At 46.2% G+C, this 24410-nt stretch overlaps 1 protein-coding gene across 1 annotated transcript in view; it reads left to right on the top strand.

Annotated features, from left to right (window-relative positions):
• The window catches only part of LOC137428380 (uncharacterized), a 59221-nt gene that overhangs the window by 23720 nt on the left and 11091 nt on the right, over positions 1-24410 (top strand). The window contains exons 8-11 of the mRNA XM_078777416.1: positions 5175-5249; positions 7747-7817; positions 8020-8076; positions 12358-12591. Coding sequence (XP_078633542.1) covers positions 5175-5249; positions 7747-7817; positions 8020-8076; positions 12358-12591 — 437 coding nt within the window. The remainder of the gene's footprint in view (positions 1-5174; positions 5250-7746; positions 7818-8019; positions 8077-12357; positions 12592-24410) is intronic.

Below are 24410 nucleotides of genomic sequence, written 5' to 3'. Positions count from 1 at the left end.
AACCGGAAGATGCACACTTGTGCAGGTAAAATTGTTGTGCTGTGTATTTCTTGGCACCTGGTGTGTACCCCAGTTTAGAATAGGTACACCGTATCCCTGCGTGTCGTAAGAGGCGACTAAAAGGGTTGGCGTCAGGAAGGGCATCCGGCCATAAAAACATTGCCTCAAAAAGAGAGCCATGACAATTACAACTACATATGGGCAGGGTATAGCCCGAAGTACCCCATGGGGAACCCCACTCCCTCTCATCAAAACTCAAGGTGGGGAACCCGATCGAAGCAAGGGTGGAAATCACTCCATTTATGACGACGAAACGTCTGATGGCCGACGTGGAGATCGGTTTCTGAGTTTTGGGACATGGAATGTAGGGACAATGACAGGGAGATCAGGAGAAGTGGTGGAAGTATTGGTCAGAAGAAGAGTGGACATATGTTGTGTGCAGGAGACGAGATGGAAGGGAAGTGGTGTGACAATGGTGAAGGGTAGGCAGGGACAGAAATACAAGTTTGTGTGGCATGGGTGCCCAGAAGGTGTGAATGGTGTTGGTGTCCTGTTTTCTGAGGACTTTGTGGACAGTGTGGTGAGTGTGACTAGAGTGCGTGAAAGGTTGATGATGGTGAAAATGATGACTGGAAACCTCTTGGTGAACGTCACCTCGGGATATGCTCCGCAGGTTGGTCGGAGCAATGAAGAGAAGGACAAGTTCTGGTGTGCGATAGAGAAGCTGATGGAAAACGTGAAAGATAAGGAAGTTGTTGTGGTAGGAGGAGACCGAAATGGACATGTGGGAAGGAGTATGGACGGTTTTGAGGGAGTTCATGGGGGTTACAGATATGGTGTGAGAAATGGAGAAGGTGAAAGGATTTTGGAGTTTGCTGATGGAGCTGATTTGTTGATTTGTAATACTCAGTTCCAGAAAGAGGATAGTAAGCTTGTTACATACACGTCAAGTAGGTCGACGACAACCGTTGACTACCTGATGGTGCATTGGCGAGATAGGGGGCACCTCCGGGACACAAAGGTGATCCCGGGGGAGGAGGCTGTTTCACAGCACCACTTGGTTGTCTGCGACATAAGGGTGAAATGTGCGAGGAGAGCTCGGCGGGTGAAGTATCAACCGAGAATGAAGGTGTGGAGGTTGAAAGAGGTGACAGTGAGGGAGGCATTAAAAGAGAGGCTGAGTATGGGAGAGGATGATGTGGTTGAGCTTGAGAGTGGTTGGATGTCAATGAAAGATAGTCTGTTGCGAGCCGTTGGTGAGGTATGTGGATGGACAAAAGCACCACTGAGGCACTCGGAAACATGGTGTTGGGATGATGAAGTTGTAAAGAAGATTGATGAGAAGAGGAAGAAGTTCAAGGAGTGGCAGAAGGCGAAGGGTACGTGAGCAGAAAATGCAGAGCATGAAAGTTATAAGGCAGCCTAGAAGGCAGCAAAGAAAGAGATAGCAATGTCGCAGGAGGCATGTAGGAAAATGTTCGGAGAACGCTTGGATTTGGAAGAGGGTCAGAGAGCGGTATTCAGCATTGCAAAGCAGATAGCGAAAGAGAGGTGTGATGTGATGGGGGTGAGCTGCTTGAAGGATGAAGTGGGACAAATCTTTGTGGACCCAGATAGAATTAAAGGGAGATGGAAGAGAAATATGGAAATACTGTTGAATACAGAGAATGAATGGGATGGCAACATAGAGAGTAACCCAGTTTTAGGACCGGTAGAGAAGATAACCCAAGAAAGAAGTTGAGGAAGTGATAAAAGCAATGAAGTGAAGAAAAGCGGGAGGGCCAACGGGAATTGTGGGAGATATGTTGAAGGCAGTGGGAAATTGGGGTGTGGACAGAATGACAGAGATCTGCAAGCTGGTGGTAAAAGAAGGCCGCATTCCATTGGATTGGGAACTGCGTACCCTCGTCCCTCCATACAAGGGGAAAGGTGACCCTATGGACTGTGGCTCGTATCGAGCGATAAAGTTATTGGAGCATGGAATGAAGGTATTGGAAAGGGTGTTGGAGAGGAGGATAAGGAACAAAGTGAAGATTGACCAAATGCAGTTTGGATTTATGCCAGGAAGTGGAACGACAGACGCGCTTTTTATTGTGAGGCAGTTGCAGGAGAAGTACATGGACAAGAGGAAGAAGTTGTTTCTTGGGTTTGTTGATCTGGAGAAAGCATTCAATCGGGTTCCACGTGAAGTAGTGACATGGGCATTGAGGAAGTTAGGAGTGGAGGAATGGTGGATCAGAGTAGTGATGGCAATGTACAAAAAGAGCGCGCACAGCTGTAAGGACGAAGGACGGGAACAGTGGTGAGTTTGAGGTGAAGGTGGGAGTGCATCAGGGGTCGGTACAAAGTCCACTACTACTTGTAGCTGTGATGGAGGTGCTGGCTCGGAACGTAAAGGAGGGTTTACCGTGGGAGTTGTTGTATGCAGATGATCTGGTGTTTATTGTAGAAAGTATGGATGGACTGAAGGAGAAGATGAACAAGTGGAAGGAATGTATGGAGACAAAAGGTCTGAAGGTGAATATCGGAAAAACGAAGGTGATGGCAAGTGGTAAAGCATGTGGTGAGGTGGAAAGAACTGGGAAGTGGCCGAGTGCTGTGTGTAGGAAGGGTGTCGGAGTGAATTCCATTCAATGTACAATGTGCCCTGAGTGGGTTCATCAAAAATGTAGTGGTTTGAGAGGGTCATTAACCAGTGTGGCAGCTACATTCAAGTGTAAGGTGTGCACAGAGGGAGCTGCAGGTGGAGGAAATGTTGAGTTGGATCTTGGAGACAGCGTGAAGCTGGAAGGTGTGAAAACATTTTGTTACCTCGGAGACATGGTGAATGGAGAAGGTGGATCAGACTCGGCAACGGTTGCTCAAGTGAGATGTGCATGGAAGAAGTTTCGGGAACTGAGTGGCGTGCTGACAAGGAGGGGAGTATTGTTGAAGCTGAAGGGAAAGGTGTATGCTGCATGTGTGCTGACTGTTCGCCACTGCATGTGTTCATGTGTTCGTTGCTGCATGTGTTCGCCACTCAGTTCCCGAAACTTCTTCCATGCACATCTCACTCGAGAAACCGTTGCCGAGTCTGATCCACCTTCTCCATTCACCATGTCTCCGAGGTAACAAAATGTTTTCACACCTTCCAGCTTCACGCTGTCTCCAAGATCCAACTCAACATTTCCTCCATCTGCAACTCCCTCTGTGCACACCTTACACTTGAATGTAGCTGCCACACTGGTTAATTACCCTCTCAAACCACTACATTTTTGATGAACGCACTCAGCGCACATTGTAGCATGCTGACGAGGAGGGGAGTGTCTTTGAAGCTGAAGGGAAAGGTGTATGCTGCATGTGTGAGAAGTGTTATGATTTATGGGAGCGAGACATGGGTAATGAACGTAGAGCAGGAATGAAGGCTGGAAAGGGTGGAAATGTGAATGGTTCGGTGGATGTGTGGAGTATCGTTGAGAGAGAGAGGAAAACAAATGATGAATTGCGAAAGATGATGGGAATGGAGCCTGTGATGGATTCTGTGAAGAGAAACAGTTTGAGATGGTTTGGTCATGTGTTGAGGAAGGATGAAAGTGACTGGTTGAAAAGAGTGATGGAAATGAATGTAGAAGGAAGTCGAGGACGGGGAAGACCGAGAAAGACTTGGCTAAAGATGGTCGAAGAAGAAATGCGGGCAACGGGGTTAACAAGGGGAGATGCAGAAAATAGGGCAAAATGGAGAATATTGTCATGGGGACCGCAAGGCTAACCCCCGCTCTAGCAGGGAAAATGGCCTTAAAATGCATGTTCTTGTGTATTTCTTGGCACAAATGTCCCAGCTGAGGTTTTTCATTTATTTTGCATCCTGCAAGTGCATGTGACCACTCGTTCTTCTGTGCAACATCCCCTGCACTCCGTGGTGACATTAAAAATGGATTTTGATGCCAGGAAATTTCTGAAGCCGAAATGGGATGGTTCTTTATCTGAAGAAAATTGAAAATTACTTGCAATATAATGATCACCATTAAAATTCCTGTCTCATAGAGAGTTGAATAACTAGTTTTAGAGAATAAATATACATATTGAGATTGAAATGCAATTCTATTTACTTCAAAGGCCTCTAAAATTTACCTCAAATACCAAGAAGCACACTTGAGCGATTGAGTCTGGGTGCAGATCCTTGTACTTCACCGATAGCAGAGTAATGGATGAAAGAGGACGACGGTTGAAGGAATAATGAGTGAGAGAAGGGGGAAGAGGACAGAGACGCTGAACAAGCTGAATAAGGATGGTTTTTAGCGAGGATGGGAATCGTTGTTGCTTCGTATACAGCCTGTGGCTGTTGGTTGCATCATCTTCCAGAAGTGAAGCTGTGCTGCTGATGCAGTGCCCCTGTTACCAACAGGCCGGTACTCATTTCGCAACGACGGAAGGATAACAGGGTGAGTCAACCCTCCTGGTGGTATTTCAGGGGCATGATGTGGGCTCAATTTCAACACCAGGCTTCATGTGTTCCAATGATGGTGATTGACCATGTGAGAAAAGAACAACGAACTGCTAAGCGCAAGATGTAAAAGTAACAAAACAGGCACTCAAATTGTGTGGTGATGTGCCCACGATACGAACAAAAGTGGTCAGCAACCGAAGAGAAAAAGAGTCGCTGGAAACCGGATCCTCTTGTCAGTTCTTTGCTTTTCACTTTCATTTGCTTTTGTTTAATTGATCATGAGACTCAAACACACTGAAAATCAAATGTTCTCTGCCAACCGAATGTGAGTTGTGTGTTTGCCAAATGTCTTGTTGTCGGAATAATTATAATCAGTTGTTTGCCTGAACCTAAATCTGCTCGATACGAATTGTGATCCGTACAAACACTACCCGGATAACTCCCGCTCCCCCACACGCCCCCCCCCCCCCCCCCCACCTGCTGTTCCCATTTGTAGACTGGTCTCAACATTTCCTGCACTGACCTGTGCTTATTTAATCGATGGACTTATGATTGGTGCGGTTCTGCCCAAATGTTTACAGACAAGATCATGAATGGTGATGGTGAAAGGAGGATGTTGAGGCTCACCTGTTGACTACTTGTCATCACTCGCAATGTACATGTTTGTCATGTCGTTTGAAGGTGTTTGACTTTGGATGAGTTTCTTATGCCATATTAACTTGTGGTCCACTATCTTGTTTCCTTTCAGTGAAGTTGATCGACGTCCCAACGAAAGATCCATACAATGAACGCACAGTCCTCGTTATGCAGTATGTGGAAGCAGGTGAGGATTTTGATGTCATTTTGCTGAAAATCCACTGTTTGTGTCTATCAAGTCAAGTTTTACTTTGGCAGCTAAATGATTTAGTCATTAGAAAACATGAATTATGATGTTCTGATTGTTGGACCATCTCATTCAGTTCTGACAAATCTCAGTTTCACCGTCACTCCGGCACAATTGTCAAAAACAACCAACTGATCTATTTTCCTGGTCAGACACAGGAAGTGGTTCGGTTTCTTGACTTTATAGGCTTCACCATCAGCCATGATGTGGATCACATATCAAAGCTGTCTTCCAAACTGAGCTGCGGTTTCCATCATTCCAAATAATTCCTTAAACTCACAGCCGACAAGTGTCTGTGTTGGTCAATGGAGACGTCGTGAGAGCTTTATATTCCACAGGATCCAGGAAACCCGTTTGTGATTGTGCAACCTCTCATTTAGGTGAAGAGATGGCAGCATCACAAACTGATTTGGTTTCTGTTAAATAAGAAGCTCTCAACATTATTGTCATGTTATGTGATGAGGCTGAAACACATTGCCAGTTCCTCACGTGACAGACGGAGCGTCTCATCTCATTTATGCGGCCTGTCAAAAGATAGAGAGTCTCGAAGATACTGATAAGTCTCCTGCTCCTTCACTGCCCAAGTTCCTCCAGTAATCCCTTCCTGGTTAAACTCAAAGTGCAGACTTTCCACACACACTTTATGGTTCTTCTTTTCTCCCATTTGTGTAACTGCCCTCTGGAAGCTATTCAATCACATTCTCCCCTCCAAGACTTATTGCAGGTGGTGCACCAACAGCTCATGTCACCCTCTATCCTTTCCTCAATATTTTGTCTTTGCCCATGAACCCTCTTATCATTCTATCCTTCACTTAGTGTCTTGTGTTAACCTCCTCCACCCCCCACCCTCTCTCTCTACCTCTCTACCTCTCTCTCTCTCTACCTCTCTCTCTCTACCTCTCTCTCTCTACCTCTCTCTCTCTACCTCTCTCTCTACCTCTCTCTTTCTCTCTACCTCTCTCTCTCTACCTCTCTCTCTCTACCTCTCTCTCTCTCTACCTCTCTCTCTCTCTACCTCTCTCTCTCTCTACCTCTCTCTCTACCTCTCTCTCTCTCTACCTCTCTCTCTCTCTCTACCTCTACCTCTCTCTCTACCTCTACCTCTCTCTCTACCTCACCCACCCCTCTTCCTGTTCATTCATTCCCCGACTTGTATCCAGCTGTGGCCCTCCATCACCTTGCTCTTCAATGACCTTTGAGTTTGCAAGCAAATTTTTATCTTTATCATTTTGTGTGTATTTTATCAATGAAACATTCAAATCTTCAAAAGCAAAATAACTTTTCCTCTCCTCCTGTTTTCTCAGAAATGCAAAATTCTTCACTCTGCAGACCTGGATAAAACCACAAACTGGTCAAACAAGTGGAACATGTCTTTCAATCCTGGCATATCTCACACTCTCACTTTGTCTCTCCAAAAATACCACTGCACAATCCTCCCATCTACTTGCCCAGCAATCCTCTCAAATACGTTCTGTCACTCAAGCTTTTGGGTTTCACTATCTGCCAAGATCTTTTTTGGCAAAACCACATTTCCAAGCTGGCCTCCAAAGCCAGTCACCGACTGGGCATCCTCCATCGTGAAAGGTCCTTTTTGGGCACGCCTGAGCTCCTCACCATGTACAAAGCTTTCATCCGCAGCTCAATCGAATACTGCTCTCCCCTCTGGCCTGTGCTCCTGCCTCACACCTATGGCGGCTTCACGCTGTTGAATCCAAATATTTCAGAATCATTGGTATCTCCAGTGATGAAGCTGATTCTGAAGACCTATCACTCGCTCACGGCAGGCAGGTTGGTGGTCTTTCTGTCTTCTGTCAACTCCTCTCCGGCCTTGCTCCCCCAGCTCTGTCGGTTTTCTGTCCCCCAAATATTCCTGTAGGAGGCACAAGACCTGCCAGCAACCCTCTTCTGATGAAACGACCAAAATCAAGACTCTCTGCTCACCTTCACTCTTTCATTCCTCTTTTCTCTCACCTCTGGAATAAACTCCCACATTCAATTCAATCCCACTTATAACTCCAGGTCTTCAAAGAAGGTGTTCACCACCATCTCTAATCTTACCCCATCCAAAACCTTGATCTTTTCTACCCCCAATAAAACACTCCAAATCTGACTCTTTGAATCTCTAACCTATTTCCTGTAATTCCTAGTTGTGTTCATTTGCGTTATACAGTGTACCCCCCCACCCACCCCCACCCACTCCCTCCTCCCCCAGTCCTCTCCCTTCCACAGATCTACCGCCGTCCCTGTTTTCTGCTGTTTTTGCGCTTGTGTGCTTCCCTCTCCCCCTCTTGTCTCCCGCTCCCTTCATTGTATGTTTTATGTGTCTGTGCATGTTTTCATGTTTAATGTGTTTGCTCTACACGAGCCTCGATTCTGTACACACACTTTTTTTTATCTCATTGTCTTGCCCTTGTATGTATCTGTCTGCTGTGTACAGGTTCACTCGCTTCCCAAATTCATTTTCTGAGGAGATTTACAGAAAGAAAGCTGTGGTTTCCCATGAAACAGGTGAGCAGAAGTTGGTTACCATTTGGAGCAGAGGTTGGAGCAGAAGTTGGTAAAATACCCATTCCATTCCTCATTTCACCCTCATTGGGATGTTTATGTCGTGGTTTGAAATATGACAGAAATAATTGAACTGAAAATTGCAAAATCTGAACAACTACAATTTGTATCCATGTTTGAATATTTAATCTCTTTCTTCCTCCAGATGGCTGATGCTTTTGAGTACTTGCACGCCCAGAACATTGTGCACAGGGATATAAAGGTAACGAACTGCACCAGTGCAGACCGTGATATGTTCTGCCTGACACTGCAATGAAAACCATTTTTGGTGCAGCAAAGGAAGGAATGGGAGTGGGAAGTGGAGGGGGCAGGAGAAGAACAAAATTCATATTGTTGGGTGAAACCTTCAATGGAGGGAAAGCGGGTGGGATCTGTCACATATGGACCCTTTTTGTGTTCATTATATAATGATTTGAACTTCAAATATAAATAGAAAGTAAGAAATCAAAATTATATACCCATTCCAGCTCGGTTGTGGTCTGTGAAAAAGACAGCCACCCACTGTTGGAGTTTGTGTTTAATTTTGATATCTAATCATGGTGGTCCCAGAATCCACTTACACACACTATGTTGTGGTCTCTTGTCCATAAATGCTGTTCGACCTGAACCTTCTCCACCTTATTTAGATTATTACCTCATAAGAGGTCTAACACTCTGCTTCTGATGGGATTATCGACAAACTGGACCAGACTGCATCAGCCCATGGGTCCTAAAATTCTGCTCTGCCGCTCTATCTCACCCTCTCTGTTCTTTTCACCCTCTCTTTTGCTCAAGGTCATCTGCCAGCTTCTTGGAAATCAGCAAACATTAACGCTTTACACAAAAAAGGTGCAAAAACAGATCCTTGCAACTCCAGATCAATCAGCCTGCTCCCAATTATCAGCAAAGTCATGGAATCCATCATTGCTTCGTATATGAAATCCTTCCTCTTCTCCAATGGCTTGATCTCTGATCATCAATTTGGATTCAGACCAGGTCATTCCACTCTGGACATTTTGCTTCTGCTGTCTCAACAATGGATGGAGGTCCTCAATGCCAAACAGGAAATCAGAGCTGTCTCCCTTGACATATCACGTGCCTTCGATACGGTCTGGCACCCAGCTCTGCTCACCAAACTCTCCTCCTATGTCATCCATGGAAATCTCCACTCATGGCTTGTGGACTTCCTCTCTGGTCGTAGGTAACGTGTGGCCCTGAAAGGATTTCTCTCATCTCCCCTTCCTGTTCTGGCTGGAGTTCCCCAAGGTCGTGTTCTGGGCCCTGTGCTGTTTCTGGTCTTCATCAATGATCTCTCCGACTCTCTGGAAAATCCTCTCTGTCTCTCTGCTCATGACTCCACCATCTGCCGCTCCATTCCTCATCCATCAGATCGGCAGTCTGCAGCCTCCTCACTCTCTGCCGACCTGGACAAAATCACAGACTGGTCAAACAAGTGGAACATGTCTTTCGATCCTGACAAATCTCACACTCTTACTATGTCTCTGAAAAGATCGACTGGAGAAACCTCCCATCTACTTTCTCAACAGTCCTCTCCAAGAAGTTCTGTCACTCAAGCTTTTGGGTCTCACTATCTGCCATGACCTTTCTCGGGAAAATGCCATTTCCAAGCTGGCCTCCAAAGCCAGTCGCCGACTGGGCATCCTCCGTCATGTGAAGTCCTTCCTTGGCACACCTGAGATCCTCACCACATACAAGGCTTTCATCCGCAGCTCAATGGAATACTGTTCCCCCCTCTGGGCCGGTGCTCCTGCCTCACACGCTCGGTGAGCTCTTGCTCGGTTTCACGCTGTTGAAACCAATGCTTTCAGAATCATTGGAATATCCTGCGATGAAGCTAACTCCAAGGGCCTTTCACTCATTCACCACAGGCAGGTTGGTTGCCTTTCTGTCTTCTACCGACTCCTCTCCGGCCTTGCTCCCCCAGCTCTCTCTGTGCTCTGTCCCCCTCATATTCCTACAGGTCGCACAAGATCTGCCATCAAACCTCTTATGGTTAAACTGCGAAAATCTGAGCTCGCTGCTCACCTTCACTCTTTTATTCCCCTTTTCTCCCGCCTCTGGAACAAACTCCCCCACTCCCTTCAATCCCATTCCTCCCTTCAGGTCTTTAAAACAGCTGTTCACCACCATCTCTTATCTTCCCCCATCCAAAACCTTGATCTTTTCTACCCCCGCTAATTCACCCCAGATACACTTTTTTGAAATTCCAACTTCTTTCCCTGGAAGTCCTTGCAGTGTTCATATGTCTTCTACCTCTCCCACCTTCCCCCAAGCCCTCTCCCTCCCACATTTCTCTCGATGTCCCTGCTCTCAAATGTTGTGTTTGTGTCCTTCCCCCTCTCTCCCCATCTTGTCTACCGCTCCCCTTATTTTGTGTTTTATGGGTTGGTTTGACTTTTTGTGTGATTAATGTTAGCTCTTTCACGAGCCTCGATCTTGTATACAAAAACAAACAAACAAACAAAAAAAACTCCATTAAAAGGCAATCATCGACCTGATCATGAAATTCCTCCGCTGCCCTTTCCCTGTTTCTGAACCCAGTCTGTCCCTGTCAAATTAATATCACCCACAATCACCACTCTTCCCTCACCACAATACTGTTATGAATTTTTTTGTCGGTATATATAGATTTAGGTAGATCTGCATCGGTATCATGCTTCGTCTGTCATGCTGGAGAATCTCGATGTAATTTCTGTGTTTCGGCGGTTTGTCGGATTAAGTGTGTACCTGTGATCATACGAGGACGATCCAGTAATAGGTAGAATAAGGACTAAGCTAATTCCCCTGTGTGTCAGACCTGGTGATCATCGCTGTGTCCCTTTTGGCAATGCACTCTTCGACATTAGATAGCCTCATCAGTGCGCACATTAATTAATTCCCCGCCGCCATAAGGACTGACCGGAAAGACAAGCAGGAAGTGGTCGCGTACCACGGCGCAATGGCAGGCAGACATCGTGCAAGGCAGTCAATAGCCACACTCAGAAGGACTCTTGATTGACAGGAGGGGGAGGGGCGAACAACACCAAGAGCACCGATTGGAGAGAAAAGGAGGACTTGTGATTGGCCACTGACCAATGGCATGGGAGCAGGTTGCCAAGCGCTCGGCCAATGTGAGGCGACCACCTCGATCGGAAGCTTCGAGAAGAGAGCTGACGTCAGAGACGATCGGTTAAAAACAACTGGGAAGCTGACATTTTTTTCTCTCTTGTTCTGGGTGTGAAAGCAAGTGGTCAGAGATCAACATTTGAGCTCTTCCCCTGGCCCTTTTGCTCTGGACTGTTCGATTGAGCTCTTCTCTTTCTCCTTCTCGTGTTGGCTGTCTTCCTGTTGGACCTCTCTTCTGCCCTTGCTTTTCGTGCCCATTTTGGAATTTCGCTTCGAAAGACGTTGGAGTGCCGACGTTTCTCTTCCCCTGCGTTCACATGCGAACGGCGAGCGTATGAGCTGCAGCAGCCGGGACACCATTGCACGCTTGCTCACTTGGCGTGGGAGGCCTGGTGAGCCAGGAACGGGGGGGGGCGGGGGGGGGAGGGGGTGGAACACCAGCAGATGGGACCGAGCGTTTTGCGCTGACCAGAGCCGCGTCAGACGGAGCCTGATCGGCCGACGCTGCAGACAGATAAGACGCACCACAGAACACAACATGACGATTCTTTTATTTGAATATTCCTTCATCCGTATATTTGAAGTGAGGTGTGAGGACGTCCCGATTTAGAACATTTATCTTTCGTTGCGTTTCATTGTTCTCGGTTCCTTTTGATAAATATTTCCCTTTGTCCCATATATTCCGTGTTCGTTCATGAGTTAATTTCCACAGGGAGAAGGCTTGGGACCGTGAAGGTAAGCGGCATAATCCTCCAATCCCCTTCTCGTTTATGATCCGCCATCAATTGGGAAACGCTTCGTTAAGCTTGATTATCCATCCGTGGCGTACTCTCGGTGTTAACTGAGCGAGCCACAAGGCAATACATTTTGAATTCTTCATGAACCTTTCAATATTACTCTTCCATCACACCAGGAGCCTGATTATATATGACTAACAACTCTACCATCCCTAATCTCGATCCACACAGAACACTCTTCATTAATTCCCTGCTTCAGTTCGCCCTTTTCTCTTGATATAATATTGTTCCTTACCGAGATTGCGAAACTTCTTCTGAGTTTCTCTTTCCTTTCACACCTCCACATCTTGTGTCCTTTGATTCCTGTCATTCAGCTCAACAAAGTCTCACTTCCGGTGACTTTGTACTCCTCATTTGTATATCGTTTGTAAACCTCACTTTCTAGACTCGCTTCATCTGCCTCCATATTATGTAAACTCCTGACTGAAATTGATAGAGGATGTTTTTAAAAAAACTTTTCTCTTTCTGGAAAAAAATTTCCTGCCTTCCCTTCACATTCAGATTTACATCTTTCCTTCAATATAATTTATCACCAAAGGTTAAATGTTTTTTTAACATATTGATTTCTGTTTATTCTCCAGCTACAAAACGTGCTTTATAGCTCTCGGTGTCATATCAAGGTCATCGACTTCGACTCGGCCACATCTTTCATACATGGTAAAAATTTTTACGAATTCTGGGGCACACCTGGCTATATGGCACCAGAGATCACAGAGCACGGCTACGAAGGTCCCCCAGTCGATGTGTGGGCACTTGGCATCCTGTTCACCAACCTATTTGATGGACTTCAATTTGATGGACATAATATTATTGAAGTGAGTATTGTTACCTCCACCACCAAAGGTGGATGGAGGTTATGTTTTCACCGCTGTCTATCTGTCTGTTTGTTTGTTTGTGAACAAAATATCTCAAAAAGTTGTGGACGGATTCGGACGAAATTTGGCAGAGATGTAGCGTTTGTGACAAGGATGAAATGATGAGATTTTGGTGAAGATCCAGATTCGGATCCGGCAAGTATAATTTTTTCAGCGATTCTTCACCATTGGGAGATAGGGCCAAAAACTATATAAAGCAGAATATCTCAAAAAGTTGTTGACGGATGATTTTGATTAAATGTGATTCTGTATTGTGATTTTCTGGTCTAATCTGGGGTACAAAACATAAACTGTTCACCTGGCGGTGGTATTCTCTCTACTTAGTGCCATTCTAGTTTATATTGGTGTCATGATTATGAATGTGGTGTGAAAGGAAATGCTGATGCTGAGGGTGTGTTGCGCGAAGGGAGTCTTGAGTATTTCACACACAGTGTCTTGACAAGGTATTGTCGCGTCGACCCTGTCGTGAACACCTCAGGGTGACAGATGGCCAAAAACAAGTTTCACACTACGAGGCGTGGACTCCAATCTCTGGCGGAATTGTCTTTGGCACTCGTCGGAAAGGCTCGAGGCCTTATCTGATCGGAAACACACGCGGTTATCCGATTCCACAGACACAGAGAAGAAAATGTGCAAAGAAATGTATTTACATTAATAATAATTAATGAACAAAGGAAAACATGAGGTAACTCATAAAACTAAACGAGATGTCTCCACACTCTGACGCACACGACGAACAATGGGGAATAAAAAAGTAAAGAAAATACATGTTTATTGTCGGCCGAACTCAGCTCTATGTCAAAACGAGGGTGTCGAATTCCAATCGGGGTTCACAGCGACCCAAAGCCATGCACAGGGAGGTACCCAAGATGGCGCATATCACCTCAGCCCTTTTTCTCCTTCCTCAGCCGTTCCAAGCTCCAGCTGTTTTGAAACCAGCGTCTCAGCACACGACGTATCCAACGCAATCGTTTTCGACCCACAAATCACTCCAACCACGAGCGAAAGCGACCTCCGTGGCCCACTCAGCAGGAGAGAAGCAAGAATGCGACCGCTCACTGCCCAGCACCGCGAAGACGACAAGATGGGCAGTCTATCTTTCAAGGTTTGCTGCGCTTCTCCCTGACATCACCCTCCGCCAGATGCATGCCCCGTCACAAAGCTTGGGGCATGGCCTCTGGTATGTTTCGGGTCATTGTCAAGTTGCAAGGTCCACCTTCGGTTGAGCTTCAACTTTCTGACAGATGGACTCGCATTAACCTCAAGCACCCTCTGGTACAATGAAGAATTCATAGTGGATTCTATGTTGGTGAGCTGCCCAGGCCCTGATGCAGCAAAGCTGCCCCAAACCATAATATTTCCACCACCATGCTTTACAGTTGGTATCAGGTTCTTGTGGTCAAATGCTGTCTTTGGTTTTTGCCAAACATGTCTTCTGGAACTGTGGCCAAATAGCTCTGCCTTTGACTCATTTGTCCAGAGCACATTGTTCCAGAAGTGCTGGTCTTTGCCTCGGTGTTCATTGGCAAACTTTGGTCTTGCCCTCATGTTCTTTCTGGACAGCAAAGGTTTCCTCCTGGGACACCTCCCATGCAGATCAAATTTGTGCAGCCTCTTTCTAATGGTAGACTCGTGCACTTTGACATCAACAGTGGCAAGAGCTACCTGTCGGTCCCGTGATGACATTCTGTGGTCCTTGGAGACATCTTTCAGCATCTTGTGGTTTGCTCTCGGGTTGAACTTGCTGGGGCGGCCTGGCCTGAACAAGTTGGCAGTTGTTTGGAATCTTCTCCACTTGTAGATTATCTTTCCAAATTTCAAATTTTCCCCAATGTCCAAATCGAGCACTGGGCCAACCCCCCCACCCCCCACCCCCTAGCCTCCCGGCTGGGTTTTTAATTTTGGAAAATCCTGTGCCCAATTGTGGTTTGTTGTGAGGGTCCCCTTGGTCACCTTAATCTCATCCTGGGGATATTTGATGGACCGATTCACCTGTCCCAGACTCTGTTGATATCCCAGATATCCCAGACTCTGTTGGACCCGAGCAATCCCCTCCTTCACAAACCTGTCCAAGGTGCTCGGCCGCTCTTGTAGCCCTTCATCCATCTTTTCCCGAGTCAATTGCGGCCCCAACAGGTCTTTATCTACCAATACCCGCTCTGGTTCCGTTACACGAGCCTCCAATATTTCCCCCACCTCTTGCTCCAAACCACCACCCTGGTGCTGCAACAGTCTCAATTCCTCTACTTGTTGTTGCATTCCGGCATCCACGCAGTTCCGACAGTCTTCCAGGTCCTAATTGTCCCCCGTCGCACCGCGGAGTGAAAGGGGGACTGTGGTTTTCCCCTCCGTCCGTGTGTGTGTGTGTGTGTGTGTGTGTGTGTGTGTGTGTGTGTGTGTGTGTGTGTGTGTGTGTGTGTGTGTGTGTGCATGTGTGCGTGCATGCGTAAGCGAAGGACCGAATTCCAATTTGGTGTGTGGGTGCAACCAACGTCAAAATCCAAGATGGCCGCCGCCATGTATGTCTGACGCCATGTATGTCTGAACCTTGTGAGCGGAATATCTTGAAAAATAAGCGAAGTACCAACTTATAATCTGGTGTGTGGGTGTATCTAGGCAGAAGGAAGAGAGTTATTGAAAATTGGGTCGCCACGTCAAAATCCAAGATGGCCACCGCCATGTATGTCTGAACCTTGTGAGCGGAATAACTTGAAAAATAAGCGAAGTACCAACTTCTAATCTGGTGTGTGAATGTATCTACGCATAAGGGAGAACGCTATTGAAAATTGCGTCACCACGTCAAAATCCAAGATGGCCACCTTGCGTCTTCCACTTTGTCAACTCACATCACTTCAACAACGGGGGACCTAGGCGTAACGTTTGTTTCACAAACATTCCTTCTCATGTGCCCCAATTTTATCGTCAAAATTCTCCCCCATTTGGACAGCCTGGGTGTAGGTCGCTATGATATAGCCCTCTTCCATTTTTAAAACCATTTACTCCCGTTTTTTACCATTATAGCCCTAAACCCGATACCAACCCGATATAGCCCTAAACCATTTACTCCCGTAAACGGATACCAAGGAAAGGTTCAGATTCCAATGCTCATCGCTTTTCCATATTTCCAATTTGCATGTTTACTTTTGTCTCGAATTCCCACAGTCTGTCCTTAATCTAGTTTTCCAAATTCTTCCTTCAATCCATTAATTTGATCTTCCATTCCATTAATCCGTTCACCCAGATCTTATGTTATTTTCCCCAATTTTTTTCTTCCAATTGTTCATTCATTTCCCTCATTTCATTCCTTTGTTCATCCATTTGGTCATTTATTCCCTCAATTTTTTCCCTCCAACCGATGACTCATTCCCTTCATTTGTTCAGGATTGCCGTTTATATCTCCCTTCAATCCCCTCATATCGTCACTCATTCCCATTAATAATTTGAACTTGGCCTGGAAAATCATCGCACCTGTTTCCGGCGCCCCAGGCCGGGAGGAGGGTTTACAAACGCTCAGGACGCGGGAGGCTCCAATCCTACCCTCATACAACTCTACCCCCGGCCCGCTTCCGTGTCCCTCGGAAACCTCCATCTGCTCCACCATGTCGTGCACATCTGCCATTATGTGTGACGAGCAGTCCTCCCGCACGCGCTTAATTTACTTCCGACAAAACTTTTTAATTTTTTTCATTTCCGAAAACGCGATGTTGCATTTTCGCACACCAATCGACTAACAAATTTTGGACACCCCGGTCACTACAATCGATCCGCCCTCTGAAGAGAAGGAGGACCGTTTAAAATTTGGATATCCCAAAAGCTGAGTGCAATATCCAATCAGCGGGTGTCGCACTCGTTCCCTCGTACACCTAGTGTCCGCCGGGTCCGAATCCCACTCCTGACATTAGTTGTAGCGTCGACCCTGGAGTAAACACCTCAGGGTGATGGATGACCAAAGCAAGTTTCACACTCCGAGGCATACACTCCAATCTCTGGCAGAATTGTCTTTGGCGCGCATGGGAAAGGCTCGAGGCCTTATTTTATTGGAAACACGTGGGGTCATCCGATTCCACAGACACAGAGAATAAAATGTACAAATTAATTTATTTACATTAATAATGAACAAAGAAAAACGTGAGGTAACTAAAAAAGCTATATGAGACATCTCCACACTGACGCACATGACGAACAACGGGGAATAATAAGGTAAAGAAAGTAAATGTGTCATTATCGGCCGAACTCAGCTCTATGTCCAAACGAGGGCGTCAAATTCCAATCGGGGTTCATAGCTACCCAAAGCCATGGGCGGGTCAGGAAGGCTGCAAAGAAAGAGGTAGCAAAGGCGCAGGAGGCATGTAGGAAAATGTTCGGAGAACGCTTGGATTCCCAAAATGGCGCGTATCACCTCAGCCCTTTTTCCCCTTCCTTGGCCGTTCCAAGCTCCAGCTGTTTTGAAACCAGCGTCTCGGCACACGACGTATCCAACGCAATCGTTTTCGACCCACAAATCACTCCAACGACGAGCGAAAGCGACCTCCGTGGCCCACTCAGCAGGAGAGAAGCAAGAATGTGACCGCTCACTGTCTCGCACCGAGAAGACGACAAGATGGCCAGTCTCTCTCTCAAGGTTCGTTGCGCGTCTCCCTGACATCACCCTCCGCCAGACGCATGCCCTGTCACAAAGCTTGGGGCATGGCCTCTCAGCTGCAGACCATTGAGGGGGCAGAGCCCAGTCTTTCGGGAATGTATGCATGACGTTCCCTTGCCAATCGGCGAATGTTTTAGGTTTGTCGGACCTGGTAGTGTTGTGTTGTGAGTGAATGGATCCATTTACCGTGCTTGTTTCAATTTGCTTGTCAAGTGCCTTTTTTGATTCAATAACAACGAAATGAAAAATCACATGGCAATTACACACTGGGTTTATCCTTATGGACCCTATATAGTTAGTGTAGCTCCACGTATGGAGAGACATAGAGTCACATGAAAAAGTAAGTACACCCCATGTAAGTTTTGAATTTTTCAACATATTTCAACATGCAGCTGCGTATTTGATCTTCATTTCAACAATATTGATAGATAAAGGTGATATAATTGAACAAATATCATGAAACATTTGCATTTTGTAGTTCATTGTAGTCCATATCTTGTTTTTCATGGTTTTCATTGTTCTGTTTGGATATTGTTGGAATATGTTTAAACCGCAGCCATGAGGCTAACGACGCCCCCCCCCCCCCGAATTTCCATGTTTTAAACGTTTCCCAGTGTGTACCCTGGTCAGAATAGGTACACCGTATCCCTGCGTGTCGTAAGAGACGACTAAGAGGGTTGGCGTCAGGAAGGGCATCCGGCCATAAAAATATTGCCTCAAAAAAGAGAACCATGACAATTACAAGTACATATGGGCAGGGTGCAGCCCGAAGTGGAGATCGGTTTCTGAGGTTTGGGACATGGAATGTAGGGACAATGACAGGGAGATCAGGAGAAGTGGTGGAAGTATTGGTCAGAAGAAGAGTGGACATATGTTGTGTGCAAGAGACGAGATGGGAGGGAAGTGGTGTGAGAATGGTGAAGCGTAGGCAGGGACAGAAATACAAGTTTGTGTGGCAAGGGTGCCCGGAGGGCGTGAATGGTGTTGGTGTCCTGTTTTCTGAGGAGTTTGTAGACAGTGTGGTGAGTGTGATTAGAGTGAGTGAAAGGTTGATGATGGTGAAAATGATGATTGGAAAGCTCTTGGTGAACATCATCTCGGGATATGCTCCGCAGGTTGGTCGAAGCAATGAAGAGAAGGACAAGTTCTGGTGTGCGATAGAGAAGCTGATGGAAAACGTGAAAGATGAGGAAGTTGTTGTGGTGGGAGGAGACCTGAATGGACATGTGGGAAGGAGTATGGATGGTTTTGAGGGAGTTCATGGGGGTTACGGATATGGTGTGAGAAATGGAGAAGATGAAAGGATTTTGGAGTTTGCTGATGGAGCTGATTTGTTGATTTGTAATACTCAGTTCCAGAAAGAGGATAATAAGCTTGTTACATACACGTCAGGTGGGTCGACGACAACCGTTGACTACTTGATGGTGCATAGGCGAGATAGGGGGCACCTCCAGGACACAAAGGTGATCCCGGGGGAGGAGGCTGTTTCACAGCACCACTTGGTTGTCTGCGACGTAAGGGTGCAAGGTGCGAGGAGAGCTCGGCGGGTGAAGTACCAACCAAGAATGAAGGTGTGGAGGTTGAAAGAGGCGACAGTAAGGGAGGCATTAAAAGAGAGGCTGAGTAGGGTAGAGGATGATGTGGTTGAGCTTGAAAGTGGTTGGATGTCAATGAAAGCTAGTCTGTTGGGAGCCGTTGGTGAGGTATGTGGATGGACAAAAGGACCACCGAGGCACTCGGAAACATGGTGGTGGGATGATGAAGATGGAAAGAGGATTGACGAGAAGAGGAAGAAGTCCAAGGAGTGGCAGACGGCGAAGGGTACGGGAGCAGAAACAGCAGAGCATGAAAGTTATAAGGCAGCCAGGAAGGCTGCAAAGAAAGAGGTAGCAAAGGCGCAGGAGGCATGTAGGAAAATGTTCGGAGAACGCTTGGATTCGGAAGAGGGTCAGAAAGCAGTATTCAGGATTGCAAAGCACATAGCGAAAGAGAGGTGTGATGTGATGGGGGTGAGTTGCTTGAAGGATGAAGTGGGACAAATTGTTGTCGACCCAGATGGAATTAAAGGAAGATGGAAAAGATATATGGAAATGCTGTTGAATACAGAGAATAAATGGGATGGCAACATAGAGAGTAACCCAGTTTTAGGACCGGCAGAGAAGATAACTGAGAAGGAAGTTGAGGAAGCAATAAAAGCAATGAAGAGTGGAAAAGCGGGAGGGCCGACGGGAGTTGTGGGAGATATGTTGAAGGCAGCAGGAAGTTGGGGTGTGACGAGAATGACAGAGATCTGTAATCTGGTGGTGAAAGAAGGCCGCATTCCAGTGGATTGGGAACTGAGTACCCTCGTCCCTCTAAACAAGGGGAAAGGTGACCCTCCGGAGTGTGGCTCGTACCGAGCGATAAAGTTATTGGAGCATGGAATGAAGTTATTGGAAAGGGTGTTGGAGAGGAGGTTAAGGAAGAAAGTGAAGATCGACGAAATGCAGTTTGGATTTATGCCAGGAAGAGGAACGACAGATACGCTTTTCATTGTGAGGCAGTTGCAGGAGAAGTACATGGAGAAGAGGAAGAAGTTGTTTTTTTGGGTTTGTTGATCTGGAGAAAGCATTCGATAGGGTTCCACGCAAAGTATTGACATGGGCATTGAGGAAGTTAGGAGTGGAGGAATGGTTGATCAGAGTAGTGATGGCAATGTACAAAAGAGCGTGCACAGCTGCAAGGACGAAGGATGGGAACAGTGGTGAGTATGAGGTGAAGGTGGGAGTGCATCAGGGGTCGGTACTCAGTCCACTACTATTTGTAGCTGTGATGGGGGTGCTGGCTCAGAACGTAAAGGAGGGTTTACCGTGGCAGTTGTTGTATGCAGATGATCTGGTGTTAATTGCAGAAAGTATGGATGGACTGAAGGAGAAGATGAACAAGTGGAAGGAATGTATGGAGACAAAAGGTCTGAAGGTGAATATCGGAAAAACGAAGGTGATGGCAAGTGGTAAAGCATGTGGTGAGGTGGAAAGAACTGGGAAGTGGCCGAGTGCTGTGTGTAGGAAGGGTGTCGGAGTGAATTCCATTCAATGTACAATGTGCCCTGAGTGGGTTCATCAAAAATGTAGTGGTTTGAGAGGGTCATTAACCAGTGTGGCAGCTACATTCAAGTGTAAGGTGTGCACAGAGGGAGCTGCAGGTGGAGGAAATGTTGAGTTGGATCTTGGAGACGGCATGAAGCTGGAAGGTGTGAAAACATTTTGCTACCTCGGAGACATGCTGAATGGAGAAGGTGGATCAGACTCGGCAACGGTTGCTCGAGTGAGATGTGCATGGAAGAAGTTTCGGGAACTGAGTGGCGTGTTGATGAGGAGGAGAGTGTCGCTGAAGCTGAAGGGAAAGGTGTATGCTGCATGTGTGAGAAATGTTATGATTTATGGGAGCGAGACATGGGTAATGAACGTAGAGCAGCAACAAAGGCTGGAAAGGGTGGAAATGCGAATGGTTCGATGGATGTGCAGACTATCGTTGAGAGAGAGGAAGACAAATGATGAATTGCGAAAGATGATGGGAATATTGCCTGTGATTGATGCTGTGAAGAGGAACAGGTTGAGATGGTTTGGTCATGTGTTGAGGAAGGATGAAAGTGACTGGTTGAGAAGAGTGATGGAAATTAATGTAGAAGGAAGTAGAGGATGGGGAAGACCGAGAAAGACTTGGCGAAAGATGGTGGAAGAAGAAATGTGGGCAAGGGGGTTAACAAGGAGAGATGCAGAAAATAGGGCAAAATGGAGAAGATTGTCATTGGGACCGCAAGGCTAACCCCCGCTCTAGCAGGGAAAATGGCCTTAAAATGCATGTTGTTGTTGTATTGTATAATTTAAAAAAACATAAATGTAAATTTCGCATGTGGAAAAAGTAAGTCCACCCCATGAAATGTTTTTAAAATCTTTTTAACATATGTGGACATATCAACATTTGATCTTCATTTAAACTATCGACAGATAAAGGTGATCTACTTGAACAAAAAAACAATGAAAAATTGACCTTGCAATAATTTATTCAACAAAAAATTAACAGGGATGCCATTTCCTTCTGTGGAAAAAGTAAGTACACCGGAACCTTGGCTCTAATAGGTGGTATTCCCCCTTTGACAGAAACAACCTCAAGTCGGCGTTTCTTATAACTGTCTTCCAGTCTCTGACATCGACTGGGATAAATTTTTGCCCACTCCTCCATGCAGAATTATTTCAGCTGTGCGATGTTTGAGGGGTTTCTTGCGTGCACAGCTCGTTTTAAATCCCCCCACAACATCTCGATGGGATTTAGATCTGGGCTTTAACTTTGCCATTCCAGAACCCTCCATTTCTTTCTTTTCAGCCATTCCTTGGTTGATTTACTGGTATCTTTAGGGTCAGTGTCATGTTGCAAGGTCCACCCTCGGTTGAACTTCAATTTTCTGACAGATGGACTCTCATTATCCTCAAGCACCCTCTGGGACAATGAAGAATTCATCGTGGATTCTACGATGGTGAGCTGCCCAGGCCCTGATGCAGCAAAGCTGCCCCAAACCATAATATTTCCACCACCATGCTTTACAGTTGGTATCAGGTTCTTGTGGTCAAATGCTGTCTTTGGTTTTCGCCAAACATGTCTTCTGGTACTGTGGCCAAATAGCTCTACCTTTGACTCATTTGTCCAGATCACATTGTTCCAGAAGTGCTGGTCTTTGCCTTGGTGTTCATTGGCAAACTTTGGTCTTGCCCTGATGTTCTTTCTGGACAGCAAAGGTTTCTTCCTGGCACACCTCCCATGTAGATCAAATATGTGCAGCCTCTTTCTGATGGTAGACTCGTGCACTTTGACATCAACAGTGGCAAGAGCTACCTGGAGGTCCCGTGATGACATTCTGGGGTTCTCAGAGACTTCTTTCAGCATCTTGCGGTCTGCTTTCGGGCTGAACTTGCTGGGCCGGCCTGGCCTGATCAAGTTGGCAGTTGTTTGGAATCTTCTCCACTTGTAGATGATCTTCCGGACAGTCGAATGATTAATTTCAAATTTTTTGGAGATCTTTTTTAATCCCTTCCCAGACTCGTAGGCATCTATAACCTTCTTTCTGCAGGCCTCCGAGAGCTCTTTTTATCTGGGCATGGTGATGCCGCACACTTCAACAACAAAGAGCAAACCAAACTAAATGTCTGAGGTTTAAATAAGACAGGTTCCTCCAAGATTCTCTCCAACGATGTTCTAATCATTTGCACCTGAGCTGGTGCACCTGATTCTAATTTTAGGTATTTGAAGTGGTGATAAATGTAGGGGTGTACTTCCTTTTTCCACATGCGAAATTTGCATTTCTGTTTTTTTAAATTATACAATGGACAACAAAATGTAAATGTTTCATGATATTTGTTATTATATCACCTTTATCTCTCAATATTGTTGAAATGATCAAATAGCTGTATGTTGAAATATGTTGAAAAAGTCAAACTTTCCATGGGGTGTACTTTGTTTTTCACGTGACTGCACGATGTACCCCGGACATTTGGCATACTTAGATACAGAGGTGGTTCTACACGACATTCGGAGCATGCTCGCCGACACAATTTAGATATCAAATAAGGTGTGTCATGCCGACACCCACACACGTAACACAGCCTCTGCCCTCCCCACCCCCTCCAGGAACTGTAGCTCCTGCAAGGTTCAATGCAGGCGTTACCGTTCCAGCCTTAACACTTACCGACTCACACTTTATTAGCCAATGAAATAAATTAGGAGGGGCTTTGGGAAACGAGCCGTAGCTGACTTACCTGCATTCCTTACTGCTCTACACCCCTTCGCAACCATTCAAATATTTTCACTGTTGAGTCCTCGCTCCTAACTCTTGGGCAGGAAGAAAAATGTCACCACACAAAACCACTCTTTCTTGAACACACACCTTAGCTTGACCTTCGCTTGAAAAATTTATCCATTCCAATGGACACACATACCTTCCCCACCCACAAAATCCAAAATGACATTCATTCCCCTGCTGCCATTCAATTCTCAACACGGTCATGCAATAAAGATGTTGGTATTTTTTGGTGTACTGCCATGGCCTGCTTACATGTTGTATTTCCCACATTCTCTCTTCCAAACACAATCCAATTTCCATTCTCACGACAACACAAAAACACCAAAACGTTTACACACACACAATCGCCACCCAAAAGACACTTTGTGGTGCTAAAACCGATTCCCTCACTGACCATGTCATCATTCTCGTCCTCCCCATTCCAAATGACTCATTTTCCAATTTGTGAGGAAGCACCAAACACTTGGAACAGTAAATATCAAGGCCTTGCCTCAAGTGCACGTAGTCACATGTTGGTCGGGTCCAAGAGTGCCATCCACCCTGCCGTATTCCCAAATTTACCCATGGGGCCAACCAATTTCCTACAAATTTCCTTCTATCCGACTGTACTGGCAAGCATGTGGAACCGCCTCCTCCGGTGACCTTTATTACACGACTAAACTTGGCTAGGACAGCTCTGCCCCTCCACCGTGCGAGGGCTATCGGGATAACTTGAACAGCCGGACCGCCAACATGGCCCACGAGTGTCCACAAGGGCGTGACCCACCATCCATCCTTCAGCCCCCTGTGAGGACCACGGCTCCACGAGCCCAAGCTGGCCAATGTGGTGAGCACCTGCCGCCAACTCCACCATTACCAAGGCCTCAGACCTGAGGAGCACTGTCGTAGTGCGTGGCATCCCCATCATGTCCCCTGCACCTCCTCGCATTCCCCAGTTCGACCAAATGTGCAGCCCCGAGTGCCCAACCACATTTGACCTCACCAAAGGTGTAGTTGACAGTCGTGTTCAACCAAGAACTCAATTCCAGAAGACATGGTCACACACCTCGGCCACCCATACCACCACATTGACCTCCAGACTGCCTAACTCTATCCTCACAACACCGCATCCCAATATTGGCACCGTCGCCACCATAGCCATTTGAAGGCTGTGTCCTGATTACCTATCAATTTTTTTCCAGCCTCCAACACTTTGGTCTAACTAGGATTAATTTAGATCATTATTAGGTCAACACAATTGTAATGAAATAATCGATTGTCCTCTGCGTGGGATTACAATGA

This window comes from Myxine glutinosa, chromosome 5 (assembly GCF_964187855.1).
Source record: "Myxine glutinosa chromosome 5, kmMyxGlut1.1, whole genome shotgun sequence".
NCBI lineage: Eukaryota > Metazoa > Chordata > Myxini > Myxiniformes > Myxinidae > Myxine > Myxine glutinosa.
The sequence above is the reverse complement of the archived record's forward strand: the minus strand, read 5'-3'. Positions and strand labels throughout refer to the sequence as shown.